Here is a 19,238-nt window from a genome sequence, read left to right on the forward strand (position 1 = left end):
AGAGTGAATTGCTACCCCTAAAGTCTCATCACTGTGCAACTGGTGGAAGCACGCAATCCTCAGGGCCTCTGCCCTTGCCTTATTTTCCACAGGTAATATTGAATCCTTCACTCTATGGATGCATTCATGCAATACCTAAAGTCCACTTCAGTCTCCAATTCCAAATATCATGAGCTCCCATACAGCACTCGAGTTGCCCGACAGTCATGAGCTCCCATACAGCACTCGAGTTGCCCGACAGTCATGAGCTCCCATACAGCACTCGAGTTGCCCGACAGTCATGAGCTCCCATACAGCACTCGAGTTGCCCGACAGTCATGAGCTCCCATACAGCACTCGAGTTGCCCGACAGTCATGAGCTCCCATACAGCACTCGAGTTGCCCGACAGTCATGAGCTCCCATACAGCAGCCGAGTTGCCCGACAGTTCCCTGGAGCACCGTGATATGAGCTTCATTGCAGGAAACCTGTGACCGTAGGGTTTCGAATCCAGAATTCAGGGTGGACTGTTTGGCTCCCACATCGTGTGAGGATCTTTCCAGATCTTTAATGGCGGCTATCAACAGAGTTTCTCCCTTGGTCAAGTCCCTGTCCCTGGTCCCCGTTAACTTCTCCCATGTCTCACCTTCCGCTGAATGGGTTTGAAAAAAAGTATCACTTTTTTGTTTTGCTTACGATGCTCAATACGTTTTTACGTCGAGATTTCCAAGTGATGCTAGTCCACAAAGGAAATACGCACACATTTGCACTCCAGCGTCACTGAAGTCGACCACCTCTCGCTCCACGTTGGAATAACATTAAGTGTCAACCCCAACCAGCGCGGGCAAGCCGCCACTTCTCGAATTCTGAAATACTTCAGCGTCTGTCTGCTCCGAAACCCTGAGACCTGCGACACGACCGACATTCTGCGTCATCTTGGGCGTGCTGTGACGGGTGAGGAGCCCCCAAACACACAGGACCAACAGAATAAAACATCCACAGCCTCCCTTTGGGTTGCACGTTCCCTGGAATGTGTCAGAGCTCTCTGGGAACACGTCCGCCATGTTGCCAGAGTTTTTCCTCCACTACATTTCTACATTTGCATAACATTGAAGCCATTTATTTTAAAATCATAGTTTTCGTTGAGTCGACTTTAAATTGCAACACAGTAATTAATGGGATTAGATTTCAACTCAGTGCCATTTTGAAAGATGTAGCATTGTCTAGTGCACACTGCCCTCTACAGGCACGAAGTGCTTACTGACAGGACAAAATACATTCTTTCGCAAATACAGAATAAGATGGCAATTTCAAAACGAGTTAATCATTTTCTGCATTTACTTTCTAATTTGAGGCGTTTTGAGTTTATATAGAGTGCTTGGGTATTTTGTTGTGTATTTCTTATTTCCGTAGAGAAACACAATGCACTAGAGGCTTGATTTTAAGGCTTGAGGGTGGCAATGAAAAATGGTTTGGCCCATGCCCTGGATTAAGACATAACACAAATTGCCACTATGCTGCTAATTGAAAACTAGTACCGAATGAGTTAGCCCTGCATTACATCTCTATGCACGGGGTGCATGGAAAGTCCTGATGAAGGGAGATATGCACTATTTGCAGGTCCATCGATGTACCCCATCATGTAAACATCCCATCTGTCCCTACTCGTAATCGGGTGGTATTTCACAGGCGGGAGGTATTTACAACACTAAAGGTTTGTACCGCTACTGCCATGCTCACATCAGAAGTCTGTGTTTTTAAAACATTCTTCGTCTTGCCCACTCAGTCAGCAGGATTTTAAGTGGTTATGTCACGTGCAGGCATTCGCCTGTGGCCCAGGTCACGTGTTACTGGTTTACCCTCCGAAAGTAAAGCTTTGTACTACCAGTACCTGAAGGAGAGGGCTGTCCTTTCACTACGCCATTCTTTGTCCTTTCTTCAAAGTTCATAACCTCTTTGTAGATCAGTTCTGCCAAAAGGAGACAAGAAAATGGAGAAGAGTGAGTATTGAAGCCATTAGGTTGTCATGGAATTGTCGCGTTTTCTGAACCAAACAAAACCGATCACAGTTCTGGTATCATGGGCTATCTCGGGTAATGGAAGCCACGAAGTCTGTGCAGGGTGAGTCGAGTAACACGTGGAAGGTTTATTAGAAACGTAAAAGGAGACATTTGATAAGTCTAGCCAGCAAACATGTCAAAGGCTACAACGTAAATCTAAACAGATGTAAATGTTAAAAGAGAAAGCAAAGAGTGAATTGCACCCCACATCAATACAGGCTGCAAACTGGTGGTAGATATCCTAAAGATAGCAAGCTACTCTAAGGGCCTGATTTACAAAGCGTTTTTCAATGGGATTTCGGTTCTTTGTTCATTCATCAACAGTGTTTCATTACATAGGTTTTTTCTCGAATTTCTTTTTCCTCCAAAAAACGAATCGAAAATGTATTTTTTTTTTTATTTTGGTCAGGTGCCACCCTACCCTCCCCTCCCATATTAATTTTACATTATTCCTGAACCCCCACCCCATATATGGCCTTACCTACAACTCCCTATACTTTTTGATTCGTTTTTTGGAGAAAGAAAATGTCTGCAAAAAACTTTGGGAAAAAAACAGTGTTGTGAATGACCGTCGTGCCAGTATTTTCAATGCTCTAGTGTTTAGCACACTGGATTTGAATGTGAACAAACATCAAACGGTAACTTGGTATGGATGAGTAACAATGATTATGATGCTGGAAGGGTAACTTCAGGGCCGCCTCGGTTGTAATGTGAGGCAGGTTTTCCGATTCCGCTAAATGTTTGGCTGCACTTGTCCGTGCCGCGTCAGAGACCATAGTGTCACGAGGGGGCTAAATGGTTAAAAGGAATGTTCCTCTCACTTTGCTCCTCGCCCGACCTCCCCCCAACATTTTTTTGAAGCAGTCACCCTGCCATTAGCTTTGTACAATTTCCAAAATACAAAAAATACAGTAAAACTTAAGTTTCTTTTGAAAGTCCTCCAGCTTGTTGCAAGAAGAAGCAAATTGGTTTGTGGTGCATCCTACATAAATAAATAAATAAATAAGCGTACGCTACTGAAACAGCTGCGTAGTGCAAGCGCAACTCCAACAGCGTGGGAAAAGGCAGGGCTGTGCAATATGAGTGTGGTACCCCTGTCAGGCTGACTCAGCCCTTCGTGTGCCACTAGTTAGTCATCCAGGTGGGTCATCATGATGACACCTATTATTACAGTGCCTAGAAATTGGAAGATTTTGATATGGAGTGTAATATAAATCCTGAAATTGCTACTGACAAAACTTCCACGTGGGATAGTTGGGAACGCAACCCTTAAGTGGGTGCATGTGTCAATTAGAAATGAATAGCAAATAAGACTTCATCAGATTTCACTGGAGGGAGTAGGGCTGAGTCTGGGGCTCGCCCTGGCTACTTTAAATTCCTTTGATGTTGCTACCTGGATGTCCAGTGATAAAGTCGCCTCGGACAGAGCAACCAGGGGGCGACATTTCCCAAGAAATGCACCCGCATTCAAATCAAACACTTTACCCAAATGTGCAATAGTGGGAGTTTATAATATACAATTATACCCCTCCTAGAATATTTCAGGAAAGTATTTTAGGGGTCAGGAAACAAAACTGTACAAAGGATACACCCTTGACCCCTGTGTTTATTTGCAGGACATCAATCACAGAAATGAGCGTGCAGTAGAATGACCCTCTCCCATGGGATGTAAAAGATATAGGGCCTCATTACACAGTAGGCGGTAAACCATGGCGCTATTAGCGCCATGGCTCATGCCGGTAATTTACCGGCACCGCCTTGGTGGAAAGGGGAATTACCGCCCCATTCCAAGGTTGGCGGGGCAGTAATTCCCCCTTCCACCATTGCCCTTTCCCATTCCCATTTTTGCCCCATAGGGCATAATGGGAATGGGGAAGGCGCTAATTACGGTACCGCAAATTGCGGTACCGTAATTAGCTCCATGGGTCCCTTTGCGGGTTGGTTTTTAACGCCTGCAAAAAGCAGGCGTTAAATTCCCCAACCCGCAAAGGGACCTCGTAGTAAGGCGGTAAGGATTTATTTAAACCCTTACCGCCATCCGTGTAATGAGGCCCATAGATTGGAGAAAGGAAACACAATGGACAATATGCCTGGGCACATTTTGAAAGTTCCAATCAAGGCCCACATTCTACAAATCCACCAGTTCCCCATGCTGCATGCCGAGGGTATTGGCAATGGATTTTGACAAACAAGTTGCACATTTATAGATTTTTTGAAATAATTGATCTGTTGTGCTTTCATTTCATTAATTGAATTCCTTTTGTCACAGCATCATTCATTTTTAAATGTGTGTGTGTGTGTGTGTGTGTGTGTGTGTGTAACGAATTTGGTTTAAAATTCCCCTGTTTGGCTCTTGGACATGAACGAGTTGATTGATTGATTGATTGTTTATTTATTATGCGCTTATACACAAGTGTATCACAGCGCAACCATACATGGGAGGGGAAGACATAGGGAAGACAAGACAAACGATCTTACTAGGCATGGTACATTCAGATTATACAAGTGAACACAAAAGGAAATGTGTGGGGAGGGGCAATATGGACAAGTGCGCCCAGTGCCATCAGAACATGGGTTAAGTGCAGAGAGATGCCACTCTCATGGGTCGTAACCAAAGTGCAGTAGTGCTGTGGCAAGTGCAAGGCCCGGGGGCAAGTGCAGGAGACTGGCGAGGAAAGCTTCAGACCTGTGAAGCTCTGAAGGTACACCAGGCAGCCAGTCAGTGAAACTGAGCAGAAGTAGAGAAGAGAGAGCGAGAGAGCAGGGGAGGGGGAGAGAGAAAGAGGAGGCGGAGATGGAAGTCTTGAGGAGTTTCCGGAATTTAAGGAGATCCGGCTCAAGATTGAGAGAGGCAGGGAGGCTGTTTCAGAGGGCGGTACCTGCAGAGGATAAAGATCTCCCCCCAAGTCTCTGATTGGAGAAGAGGCTCACCCACAGAGAATTGGAGGAAGACGAGCAGAGGGCTCGGAAAGGTGAGTATTTAGGAAGAGAGCGTTACAGATAGAGTGGGCCCAGGCCCCAGAAAGCCTTGAGGACAATGCAAAGGGTCTTCAACTTAATCCTTGCTGCCAAGGGGAGCCAGTAACAGGATTTCACCGCCGTATAGATGCTGTCCCTGGGCTTGAGGCCAAGGGTAAGTCTTATGTTTCTGTTCTGGATGAGTTGAAGAGGACGGAGGGCAGAAGAGGACTGGTTGAGAAAGAGGCTGATGCAGTAGTCCTGCCTAGAGAGGACCAGGGCTCTGGAGATGGCGAGACTCTGGGGGAAGGTGAGAAAGGGTAGAGTACCTCTGCGAAGGGGCAGTTGGTAGTGGGACTTTTTAGAGTTGTCTGAGATGTGAGAGGAGGAGAGAGTGGAGTCGAAGATGACCCCCAGGTTTTTTGCCTCATTGGTAGGTAGAGGCGCAGGGCCAAGGGAGGCCAGCCAGAGAGAAAGAGGGAAGGCAGGAGCAGGGGTCCCAATGAGGACAATCCCTGTCTTACTGGCATTGATGCAGAAGTTGTTTGCAGCACACTATGACTGAATTGCAGACAGTCAGGTATGAGTGAGAAAGAGGCCGAGGGTAGTCTGAAGGAGAGCTGCAGGTCATCCGCGTAACACTGAAAGTTGGAGGTGAAGGCAGCTATCATACGGGCCAGGGGGTCTATGTAACCATTGAAAAACTAGGGGGATAGGATAAATCCCTGGGGGACACCGCAAGTAGAGAGCATGATATGGGAGAGGAAAGACCCCAGTTACACCTGGGTTTGACGGTCAGAGAGAAATGAGGCTACCCACGCCAGGGTCTGATCAGTGATACCCAGGGTATCACAGAGAAATGCAATCAGGGTGTTGTGGTTCACCGTATTGAAGGCAGAGGAGAGGTTGAGTAGGACGAGGACAGAGGGAGAGTTAGAATCAAGATTTGAGAGCAGATTTCCACAGGTGTTCAGAAGAGCAGTTTTTGTGCCTTTGGATGCTCTGAAGTCAGACTGGTGGTAAAGGAAGCAGCCAACAGATTTAGTGTGGAAAGTAATTTGGGAAATAGACAACTTCTCCAGGAGTTTGCCCAGGAAAGGGGTGATAGAGATAGGGTGATAGTTTTCCCAGAATCGAAGTTGGCCAAATCGAATAAACAATGAGATGTTCTGTGCTGAGGCAAATGATTCTTCATGTCATTATTCGACAGGTGGACAAACTCCGATATCCATCACGGTATATTGCTAATTGTGGTCACACTACTCCAAATCCGATGCAAAGGAATGGATCCTGCATCAAAACAACAGCGTAGACCTAGAATGATATACATGCCAGCTTTGATCAGAGTGAGAATTCCCTGCTTAATAACTTAGAAACATGAATTGCTAGATGGCAACCAGCTGGCGGGTCTGCCCGTATTGAATCTCCTCTCAATATTGGAAAACCAGAGAAGACTTGCAAGCAACAGTGGCATCATGCCCCGACCTTGCTTGACTTCTCTCAAAGTTCAACACAGTTGCCCATCTTAACCACTTCTCACATTGTAAATCATCGAGCGTATATGTCTTAGCTTCAGTGGTCGAAGTGAGCGGGAGCGGATGGGAGCGGTGCTCCTCTAATTTTTTTAATCACGTTTTACAGCTCCTATACTTTTATTTTTAAAAATAACCGTTCCGCAACGGTTTCGTTTTAAAATAACAGTGTAGGAAGAAGTTGTAACTTGCACAATCAGTGCACTGCACTGAACGTTCCCTTAAACAGCAGGCAAATGTGTTTGGGGGTTTGTATTGTGTGTGGGAGGGTGCAAGGCAATGGGGTTTGTGAAGAGCGAGGCAGGCTAGAAAGGAGCATCGTTCCACTACTTCTTTTCTTACACTTCTACCACTGCTCAGCTTTAACTTGGATATCCACCTTCCTATCTAACAGAGGCATAAAAGTCTCTATACTCCTCCAAATGACAACTCCTGATGCAATAACGTGTTGCTTTGCACAATGGCCGTCACCATGTCTCCTTCTTTTCAACATTCACCTCTCCCCTCAGCAGGTTGGCAGATCTTTTGCATTCAATTTCTATTTCTACAAACATACAAGGAAAACCCTCTTCAAACATGAGGACATTCTTCTCTCTACTACTCCCACATCCACCTCGATGAACGAGCAATGACACGCAGGGCACTCCCAATGTATGTACTGGTGGCTCTTCTTCATGTAATGTAAAAAAATTATAAAGCATAGTGCAAAACTGGAGGGTTAAACTAGGTGGAATAACCTTTACTCTTAACATCTACTCTCATCATTAAAACAAAAATAAATGCCTTTTGCAACGTACACTTTGCAGGCAGCATTTACCAATCTTCATTAGCAGGTGCTAATCTGGGGTTGATTCTATGTTACGCCTGTCTGAAAGTCTCGGGAAGGCCTAAAATGTGGTGCTTTTCCAAGGCAGAGGAGGAAAGCACAGCGGAGACGCATATGGAAGAACACATCCACACTCTTTGTATTGACCATTGAAACAACTCCTTCTGGGCGCTGCGCCACAAACCCCACCACTAATCCCCACTTGCAAGATGAAAAAGCACGATTTCTGCTTCAAAACCAATCTCTTTACTGCTCCTGATTATCGGGTCATCTGTTAGAGATATTGATGCTAAAATTGTTTAACCTATATTTCTGAATGCCACAGGGTTCAACACTAGCATTTCTTTCAACCTTAACTATTGCAAAATTCCCATACTTTAACATTCTTCTGTCCCTGAATTTACATGCTGATAATCCAGAACCCCATGGCCCACTTCCTGTTGACATTTTGGGTGCATAGGAATATCACCCAGGTGCTGGATTCCCTTTGGTACCACCTTGTTGCAAAGGGATTTATTTTAAGTGCCTTTGTGTTACTCACTGGGCTTTGAAAAAGGAGCATCACCTGTTGGTTATAAAGAACATTTAAATGTACTCAATCGTCATACCCTTGCAACATTCCTATAACCTTCCAGTCACTATGCAGCTTAGGTCGAAGGACATGGCTTCCTGTAGTGGTTTCCCCCTTCTGAATATCTCTATCCCAGGTACACTTGGCTTTTCATGAAGACACTCTTTACAGAGTAACCTCTCTTGTCCCTCTCTAACTCTACTCCGAGGATCTAGAACCAAGAGTCGACGTTTCCACTGTCCTAAACAAATAATAATTACATGAATTAGAGGATCAATATTTGTATTAACTCCCAAAAAATCGATCTCACCAGTTTTGCAAAGCATAATCACTTTTGTCTTAATTATTGTTGCTAGTCTGGATATAATTTTCTTGTTGCAGGTTCTTTAGCAGTAATCTTACTTTTGCTAAACTCTCACCCTTCTTACTTTACAGGGGTTGAATATTGGAGCCTTGTCAGACTCTGCTCAGTTAGGAAATAAATGCTTTGTGTCTCGGACCCATGACTGCTTCCTTCTTCAAGGCGATAGCATCAAGCAGCATCTCCGCTGGAGGTGGCATCTCTCCTTGCGATTGAGATGGTAGCCAGCACATGCTCGCATTAGAAGAGATGATCAACATCTGCCACCTTGGCAACAGAGTTGATCAGCTACCATTGTGCCCTAAATGCGAACAGGGCGTACACGTGAATCTTCAGGCCGAAGCATGCCTGCTTACTAAATTGCTCAGGGATGAAGCAAGAGAGCTTGCACTACTTCAATATCTGTTGCCAGGATCCAGTACCTGTCCTCTTCCTTTGTTAAATGTGGACTACTTTCTGAGTAGAAATCAAGGAAAGAATCATCCTAACATCAAATCATGAACCTATGGCATATTGTTTTCCAGATAATTATAACTATTGACTAAGGATAAGCACTATAAAAGGTTTCTTTTATAGACATGATTTCTAACACTCTATTGCATCTTAATCATTCTCCAATTTTTCACTTCCCTGTGCTAATGATATCCCATGTTCAGTCCAAACTTAATTTTGCATCGTAAAATCAAATTAGTTGTGGGCCGCAAAGCCAGGCTCCATTGTGTGTAACAGCGATGAGCTCTTCTGCCGACGCAATATTTGGAGACCTAATCTTGTTACAGTTTGCAGGAGGAATGGCTCTTGGCCCACTGGCAGCAATACTAAAATCAGCACAACTTTGCAGTGTACTACACCATGCAGGAAATCATGGACATTATATTGTGATATGGCACGATTTCCGCACTATGCACTCCTGCACCCCTCACCCAAACACACACTCACACACACACAGATAAAGACACTCGTTAATCCTCTTTATGGGTTGGCTGCTTATCCCTCACAATAACAATAGCCTGCTACACACTAAGTGCAATACTTTTGCCAGTGAAAATAGAGCTCTAACTGTAGTGGAGGTCCCTCGAAAAGTGTGCGGGTGTGTCATCTACAAACAAGTGCCTACATAATCAGCCTGCCTTAATGGCTTGAAGTGGCCCTTTTTAAAGAAAAGGTAGAACATGTAGCAGTATTCCAATCACCCTACGCATGTGCGCATTGATGGAATAACTCAGGCCAAAATGACAGAACAAATAAAAAGGCAATAGGGAACAGGATGGTGTCCTTAAATGTTGCTTTTCTCGACTTGTGACAGCACCCACAATAATACAACAATATATGAAAACTTTATTTCAGAACTGAATATCATCAACAACATTGATATCTCTGCGTGATGTATATATGTTAACTGGTTTCAGCTGGACTCAGGATTTGCAGCTTTCATCAGGACTAAGGCAACACATATTCTAACCAGTTCATAGATTACTCATCTGTATAGTGTGATGCATTTGACATATTATTTGCATTTGCCCCTTTAACATTTGGGCTTCTGTGTTTTGAAAAACAAAAAGGTGATTCTGTGTACTAGTAGGACACACTATGTAGACATCAATACAAGAGGCTGTCACAGCTCGGAGATGGTCGTAATGGCAACGATGACGCCGGGCTCCCGGAACACTTTCTCCCGCTGTCTTGGTCTCACACACGTAGTGCCGTCACGTAGCTACGAGCTACGGTCTAGTTGTCCCACAAAATGGCTGCCGTCAATGCGTAGGAAGGCATTTAAGGGTCTCGCTTCAGGAGCAAGACGCGTTTCAACCCTTGCTGCTCGTTCCCAGGTTAAGACGCTAAGCCACTTGTTGGTTCCTTCTTTCCTTCTGTTCCCCTAGAGCTCCTATCTGGTGGCTTTGCGCTACTCTAATTCTCCAGCCCTGGTTTTTCCTCTTGCTGCGTCATCCACTCTCCTAGTTGGACGCCCCTCCTCTCAGTTTCCTTTTCCTCATTTCCTTGCTACTCGCTTCCTGCTCGCCCTAAGTTGTTATTCCTTACGGAGGAATTTTCCTCACCTCCAGTTACCTGGCCTTCTTTGTCATTGCTGTGGATCACTCCTACTCTGGGATTCACTAGTATCCCTTCAGTGAACTGCATTAATTCATCAACTGCACACTTGACGCTTCAATTGTTGTTATCCTACACGCCAGATTTGCTGCTCAGCCCAGATACCATCTACAAGGGGGTTTTTGTGCCTTTGTGCTTTTCCCTCTGGATTTTTGGACCTGTCCTCTCAGCCTGCCACACCAAGCTCCGTTTGGGTAACACTGGTAGCCGTGGTGGTGGCTGGAGAGGACAGGCCCTATCTCTTCAAGGACCGGCTCCGAGATAAGGCCATATTCAAGAAGAAGGGAAAAGGGAAAGCATCACAGAAAGAGGACAACTTCTCCTCAACAGTTGAGGACTTTGAGAGAGTCAGCCACATGAGGAGGAGTATAAAGCACTCACTTCAAAGCCTGCCCTGCATTATGTGTGGTGTTGACTATTTGACTCAATAGTAAAAATGCTACTTCATAGTTATGGAGACAGGGTAGGCAAACCCGATAAGCAGAGATCTCCTGTAAGGGGGTTCTTTCAGTTGTAAGGAAGAGAGTAAACATGCTAAGTATTCTGGAAAAGGGACAGAGTCATGTCCTGTGCCTAAAGGTAAAGGATACTCACGTCCCGTGCACACTATCTAAGGCTGGTATTGCTTAACATTCAGGAGATATTATGATTATTCACAATGAGTTCCAAAAGAAGGTAAGACTTAATAAAGTTTCAATAAAACAAAAAACAATCAATAATTTTGGATACCCTCTCTTTTACTGTTGTGTTTTTACATTCTCTGTGTCAGGATGGTCTTGTTCTCCCCTACATCTAGATACCTTTAACCTTCTTCTTACCATCCTGAACGTTATAACTTCTTGTCAAATTAGTAGTGGGAGTAGTAAAATTCTTTATTTCGGATAGCAGTATCCATAAAAAGTCAACATTCAATCACATACAAACTGTAAACACATAATGTACAGCTTTAAATACAATCTAGTTCAGGTTGGACACGAACAGATTAAGGGGCTGATTCATGGAATTATTTACGTAGAAAAACGGGGGTTTGTGCGCCATTCTGGCCGCAAATCACTGTTTAAGAAATGGGGATTTGCAGGCAGAATGGCACACAAATTCCCGTTTTTCGGCGCAAATAATTCCACGAATCAGCCCCTTGATATTGATATATATAAAATATTCAATTATATCATCATTTATCCAAATGTATTTAAAAGTGTGATAACATAAGACAGCATAGAGGTTAAAAAGATTTCTTAAAATACATTACTGCTCAGAATTAGTTGTGAGCTACAATCATTTAATGCTTATACGGTCAACAGGGGAAGAAGTTTAAAGCCCATTATGATCCGTGACCAAATAATCGCCTTGTTTCCCTTGCTTTTACCATAGTTCCCAAGCACTTATTATGTACAAAGAAACTTCCCAGGCCATTTATGGAGTTGATACATTTAACAGAAAAAAAACAGAACTGGGCGATAGCGTACAAATCTATTTTCTTTGAATAATGTGACCAATAACTCTTTCCTCAGTTGAACACATCCAGGACAGAAAAAAAACTGTGGCATGTCTTCTAAGTCTACTTGACACCATAGGGCATCTTGCCTCAATATAAAGACCTGATCTTGTACTTAGATTTTCTCCTAGCAACTCTCACGCAAAACTGGCTCTTTGAGGTTTACTGTTTGTCCATGTCAGGTAATATTTAATTTCTTCACTAGCAATAATCATGAATTGTCTGTTTGCCGGCTTAACAATCTCCTGCCGTTCTCTGTCCTCCATGATCCAACTCTTAAGACTTTTTTTGAGTTCACTGCCTGTCTTGCTAGCCAATAAGTATGGCATATCAAAGTAATGGAAGGCATTGATGTTTCCCAATATCTTGCAGATGCTGGAGAACCACTTAATAGCCTCCAATCCCCGTTTAGCCGCAGGTCTGACAAGATGGATTGAGTCAGTTCAGCATTTGTATTTGCCGAAACTATGAGCCACAAAAGGGTGGGTTCTGAGGCCAATTCGTCCTCAATAGATCTTTGACAAATTTCTTTATGGGCAGTAAAATTTGGACCTCAACATGGAAAGGCCAAAAGCTTATTTAGAAGTAGATTTTCTTCCCTTTCGATTCCATCCTGTTCGGCAAAGCCCCAAATTGCTGCTCCATAGTTAACTGCCCCCAATGTTCGAGCTTTATACAAGGATTTGATAATATTGAGTCGTTGCTGCTTGTGCCGTTTAATAAAACTGAATATTCCCCCAATTGATTGTCTCATGAGTGCCAATTGCTTTGTGGAGTTGGCCTCTGCCGAAAAGCCTTCTGGAAAACGAATCCTGAGCTAATCCAAAAATGTGACCTGCTGGCTTGATTTTGCATCACACAAGATGGTATCAAATTTAATTTTTCTACTTTCTCTGAAGTACGCCATTACAGCTGATTTTTTTGAGTTCACTTGCAAATCTAGTTAACCAATAAAACTAGCAAATCAGTTTACTAAGATGTGCAAGGCTCTAGGAGAATGACCGATAAGCACGGTGTCATCGGCAGAAACTAATGCCGGAATCACCATACCTCCAATTTTAGGCAGATCTACCTTGCACTCCACCAATGCATATTGAAAGTTATTGATGTACAAGAAAAGCAACAGTGAGGGCCAGTACACACCCCTGTCTAACCCCTGATTGAATAGGGAACCAGGGTGTGCAGTGGCCCCATTGTCAGATCTAATGCATGCATCATTATTGTTAAGTACATCACATCAGCTGGGCAATCGTAGGACCTAAGCAACTGCAATAGTTTACTACGTTTATCTTTATCGAAAGTGGTGCTAAGGTCCATAAAAGCCAGATATATGGGGTCTTTTGTTATGTATAGAGAATGGGCTGTAATCATGTATAAACTCAGCCCTGTTCCATAGTTCCCATTAATGGTCTAAACACCAATTGAATCATCACAAGAATGGTTTGTTCAGTAACCCAAACCTCCATCATGTTAAGTAGTCCTCTTCCAAACAAGCCAAAACTTAAATTTAGTAAAGAGAATACTTGCTAGGATTGAGGAATTTTCCTACACCCTTTCTTAAATAATGGGATGATAATTGCTCTTGACCGTTCTACAGGGATTATTTCGGACTTCATAATTGCATTGAACAAGACTGTTTAAATGGGACCCCAGATTTTCACAGTGTCTTGATAATAGTCTGCGGTTATCCCGTCAGTGCCAGGGAATCTCTTTAGTTTAGTAGACAAAATAACCTTTAATACTTAATTAAACGTAAATCATAATGTAGAATGATCACAGACCCCTAATGTTTCATAGGTGATGACTCCTAGACCAGCAACCTGCTCTTTGCTTACATTTCTAAAATGTTCCACCCAAATATTATCTGGGATAGTAACTTCTAGCCCAGATAGTTGTTGTTTATATACTAGACTGCTATTAACAGCTTTCAAGAACTTTTTAAAGTCATTTTCCTTGCTGGCTGCTTCCAGTTCTTCCCATGCCAGTTGGACTAGATCTTGTTTCCATCTCCTAATTGTGCTTTTAAATATGGCTCTTGTCTGTACAAGCTCCACCCGTGTTGTGTTCACTGTTTTCAATAGATAGAGCAGATTTGTCATGGCAACTTTATAGGCTTTATCAAACCAAGCCTGTTAAATCAGTATGCTATTTGGATCATTTGGTATCTAACGTTTCCTATACTTCCCGTCAACACTGTCCCTTCCTCCAATATTGTGGTTTGTGGTGCATTGGAGATGCCAGTGTTTTTACTTGCCTCTGGCATGAGAAAAGCTTAAAAACTTCACCTGTTGATAGAGCAGCATGTGGTGTGCCATGTTCCAAGGACAATAGTTATCTGTCCATCTTGGATTGTTGCCTGGCATGTATATGGTGTTAATCGATAGATGGTTAATTGGGGTGGTTCATATCCCTGGACAATATTCCTCACGGTTTGCATCATATTTATGATGTATATCAACACATTTCAAGAGACCAAACAATGCTCATGTTCTGCTAATGTGGTTGGTTTGTTTCACACTCTATCTAGACTGGAAGAAGGGTTTCAGATTTTGAAATGTAATGCAGTGCCACTTGCTCATCTATATCTCACTATTCCACAAGGATAAATCTTGGATTACATATTATTGAGGTACTGGGTGCTATGTTATGCATATTGATAACCTTGAAAACGTGAATGCCAAATAAATGATGGCATTACTCATTAAGCCCCATAGTTTATGTGGCAAGGTGGAACACCCAAGGTTGCTCTTGTTTAAGTATCCAGGACTCTTTGTTCCCTCCTATAGTTGGTGTCTGAATGTGGTCTAAAGCTCATATCCTCTGGCCTGTGTCAGCTTTATCTATAGTAGTGGACTAGTGATGCATACATTTAAAAAAATAATAAGGATATGCGAATGAGGATAACATATCAGTCGTATGTGTCATTTTCTACAGGAGCCCCTAATTAGATATACAACATTTGTCAAGTTGCACATTGTAAGTTCTTCTTTGTGCCATTGAGTTCTAAGGCCCAGATAAACGGATTTAAAGTACTTTGTCAACACAGGTTATGAACTGAGAGTGGCTCACTGTTCAAGAGTCGAGCCTGCGATTGAATTGGAATTTTTAGTGTCAATGTGTGTACCAATCTAACTTTAAGAAGTTTCTTCAGTTTGCAAAATGTGGTTTCCTTAGAGTTCTTTCACTTACATTCAGTATGTGTCATTTGAGGACCACTGCTTTCAAGATTTTGTTTGCCATTGGCAAGTAGGTCAGGATACATGTGTTGGCATCCACTGTGTCATATTTAGGATGATATACTAGGATAATGTCTATTGAGATATTTCTGGCCCTTTTCCTAACCCTCTTGACCAATATTCAATACAGGTTATTCTCTTTCAATAGCTTAGTTTAGTTTATTATTTGTATAGCGCCGCCTGGCCCTGGGGCATCCAGGCGCTTAGCAAGGTTACATAGTTGCACACAATGGTACAAAACAGGCATTACAGTAATAAGGACATTGTACAATCAGTTTCTCGTATAGACATATTTGTATAGACATCAAAGATATATACAGGCAGTTGCACAAGGTTGAATATAAGCATTTGTGGGGTTGAGGCGTTGGTGATGATCTGGCGTTTTAGACTTCTTTGGCAAGTAGCCATGCTTTGGCTCCGCGTCTGAAGTGGTGAAAGGAAGGTTCAGCTCTGAGATTGGTGGGAAGGGAGTTCCAATGTTTTGAGGCGAGCACAGTGAAGCTTGTACCGCCTGCTTTTTGGAGCTTAAATCTGGGGATATTTAAGATCTGTGTTTGGGCTGATCTGGTTAGGCGAGATGAGGTGTGGAGTGTAAAGTTGTCCAAAAGGTATCTAGGCGCTTGGTTAAATAGACACTTGTGTGTGAGAGAGAGAGTTTTGTATTCGATTCTTTGAGGTATGGATAGCCATTGAGTGGAGTGCCTAGCGTTAGAGATGTGCTCGTGTTTGGGTACGTTCAATGCTGATCTTAGTGTGTTATTTTGGATAATTTGGAGCTTGTTGATGTTCTTTTGGCTGGTGCCCAAGTATAGAGGGATACAGTAGTCGACTTTTGAAAGTACTAGTGCTCTGGCTAGCGTAGTACAGTTAGGGGTCGAGAGGTAAGGTCTACTGGCATTGATGAGCTTACATGTGTAAGCAGTGACGGAGGAGATGGCATTGATTTGTCTAGTCAGTGTGAGGGAGGAATCAAGATAAATCCCCAGAGTTTTAACACTGTTGGAGACCGGGATGTTGTTACCGTCAATGGTGAATGTCTGGTGAAGTTTGTCGAGGTTGTTGAGTCTGGATTGGGAGCCTAGAAGAAGAAGCTCAGTCTTGTCGTCATTGAGGCAGAGTCCGTATTTGGCCATCCATTCTTGGATAATGGAGTAAATGTTGTTGAGTACGGAGTTGTAAGTGGAATAGTCGCCTGTTAGTGAGATGAGTATTTGACTGTCATCAGCGTAATTAGTGTAGATGACTCCCAAATGGTCCAGTATGTCGAATAGAGGTTTCATAAACACATTATATAATGTGGGAGGAACACAGGAGCCCTGGGGGACGCCGCAAGTGTCAGGGGCTGGATCAGCAGTTGCCATGGGAGCAAAGACCCTCATGGATCAATTGTTCAGAAAGGACTGGATCTAGGCGTTGGCCTTGTCGGAGAATTTGGCTGCTGAGGTTAGATGTTTGCAGAGAATATTGTGGTTTACCAAATGGAAAGCGGCAGAGAGGTCGAGGAGGAGAAGGGCTAGTTTGCCTTTGAGATTGTCCATTTGTGGCTTGAGATCAATCAGGGCTGTCGCTGTGCCGTGTTTGGGTCGGAAGCCCGATTGTCTTAATCCTAGCAAAATCAATAGATCTGTTACTGAGTGTTTTGCTTTGTTTATCATATTCTGGTATTGTGGAGCCATATCTTCTGAAGGGAAGAAATTGGAAAAATGGACAGCATGTGCCGTGGGCGATAACTTCCACATTGGAGCAGTGAATTTCAATCAGTCGTTTTCATGACTACTGTAGTTACTAGCCTTTCAACCATGAACTAATGTTAGTACATCAAGAACATGGCCCTGATGCTGATTGTGTATCCCTGTAAATTTCAGCTGTGAATCTTTCTGTTTTACCATTGATGGAAAGGAGGAAGTTCAGTTTCTCTTCCTTGCCAGAAGAGCAATATATTGTATATATTTCTAGTGCTTTTGTTATGTTCTCATCAAAGAGATTGATTTCAGGCTATGGGCCTCATCATGAGTCAGGCGGTATCCTGGTGGTAAATCCACCAGCACACCGCCTAATTCAATTATCGTTACTGCCATTTGGTCTGGCAGTATTACCGCTGGGTTATGAGTGGCGGGGGCGGTTTAAGTCCCCCTTTTTTTGGAGTCCATTGGACTCAATGGGGCATTTTCGGTGCAATTCCTGCAGTAGTAATTCCGCTCTGGTAATTGCACTGAGAATGGGTGGCATGTCAGTGGATTTACCTCCAGCTCAGAGCTGGAGGGGACTCCTACATCTTTACGCCCAACTCATAGTTGCGTGGTGCGATAATGTCCCGGTAACACTATTACCACCGCATTTTTATCACACTGCCAAACACGTGATGAGACCCATATATCTTTTCTCAAAATGGTCAATAAATAGATTTGCGAGGCTTGGTGCACACGTGGCACTCATAGCAGTGCCTCTTATTTAATTATAAAATTGGCCCGTGAGAAGAAAAAACATCTTTATAAGCTATCTCTTCTGAAAAGATGTTAGTATTTTTAAGAAGTTTGACCTACGTTCCAGTTCGTCTCCTAACACCAGTAGCATTTATTTTGGGGTATACTGGTATATAGAGCTTTAACATTAAGTGTCACCAGTAATGTATGGGTTGGATTGTGTTCATTATCACTGAGAACCAGAGGCCAAAAGGCAGGTTCTTTTATGTAATACTCCATCTTGACTACAGGTTCTCTTAAAAGGAAATCCAAGTATCATGATAAGGGTGCATGCATAGAACCTATCCCATCAGTCTCCCTCATCGTATCTTTGGGAGGGCATAGAAAGCAGGGGTATGTAGAAATATTACCACCAGAAATGTCCCCTTCCTTGTGCGAGATGTATTTCTCAGCTGGTGCTTCTTCAATGACAGGTCAAATGGTGAAGGGGCTGTCTTCAGCAGGTTCTTGTCTGACTGGCAGGTAACTCCTCCTGTAAATGAGGTGGCGGGTAACACTATCATCCAATATCACTATGGGAACCCCTTTATCTGCTGACTTTCTGACAATGTGAGTGTCACTCTCAAGGGTGTTTAAGACCTCACCCTCAGCGTGGGATAAATTATGGAATGGAGTTAACTGCTGTTGTTCAGGTCCTTCCGTTTTGCATTCTCAAAGAAAGAGAATTCAGGTATGATGGCACAGGGGGTGGGTCGCTTATAGTCCAGCCGAGGCGTAGAGAGGGAAGGGTCTGAGCGGGCAAGGCTCACCCAAATCTGTAAATACCCACTCAGCAGCGGTGTGTGGGCATTTACAGATGTTACTGTCACTACGGTGGACCCAACTAGATTAGCTGCTGGTCCCACGCCCCACTTGTTAGACAATCCTGGCTATGCCTCTGTAATCCAGCTTTGGAAATTGTACATGTCCCTTTCCAAACTGTACTATCCCGGTGTGATCTGACAGCTTAACCATTTGTGTACAGGCATTTACAGGTTGCATTGAGCGTTTGCTGTAGCCCTCTCCAGGTGAAATCAAGAAGGGGCCAGATAATCAGCATATGCCGGGTTGTTCACCTTCTGATTATTTAAGTTAAGGGCAGACCCACAGCCCTTAAAATATTATTTTTAAAGCTCCCAGGTACATAATAAGTAAAACACAGTCAATTGGGAATCCTATCTTACCCGGTTAGTTGCATGTATCTTGTGCATACTTCAACTGCATCGCCCCATCACGCAGGGCTACCTTATCATACTGCAGATGGGGCAGTGCACCTTATAAAACGGAAGAGGGGCCCTGGGTTATCCAGAAGTCCTCAGAGTCAGTCCCTCTCACTGATGTTAAAGGAAGGTTAGAAATCCAGAAAAGCCTTATATGCTGACCACATTATTTGACCCCTATGTTTTCCATTGCAAAACAACCATCTCTTTTTGCTTGTCCATCAGGAAAGCCAGCTGAAGCTACCAGGATCCTGTTTCAAGAACTCAATCTCAAAGTTGGATCATTAACCAGTTGTCATACATTTCATCGACTATATTTATCAGAATTATAGGGTGTTCTTCTTGCGTGCTTGTTATTTCCTTCTTTGGCAAATGAGCAAGGGTTTAGGGCAGTTCCCTGATCCTAATGTACACACGTACCAGGATACCA

The 19,238-nt window shown here is 43.4% G+C and overlaps 1 protein-coding gene across 15 annotated transcripts in view; it reads right to left on the reverse strand.

The window, feature by feature from the left end:
• MAPK10 (mitogen-activated protein kinase 10) overlaps positions 1-19,238 on the reverse strand; it is a 928,972-nt gene that overhangs the window by 31,892 nt on the left and 877,842 nt on the right. For all 15 annotated transcript variants that reach the window (XM_069630429.1, XM_069630427.1, XM_069630418.1 and 12 more), the window contains one exon: positions 1,870-1,947. In XM_069630429.1, coding sequence (XP_069486530.1) covers positions 1,870-1,947 — 78 coding nt within the window. The remainder of the gene's footprint in view (positions 1-1,869; positions 1,948-19,238) is intronic.

The sequence above is a fragment of the Ambystoma mexicanum genome, chromosome 6q (genome assembly GCF_040938575.1).
Source record: "Ambystoma mexicanum isolate Mex_15411 chromosome 6q, UKY_AmexF1_1, whole genome shotgun sequence".
In the NCBI taxonomy this organism is placed as follows: Eukaryota; Metazoa; Chordata; class Amphibia; order Caudata; family Ambystomatidae; genus Ambystoma; species Ambystoma mexicanum.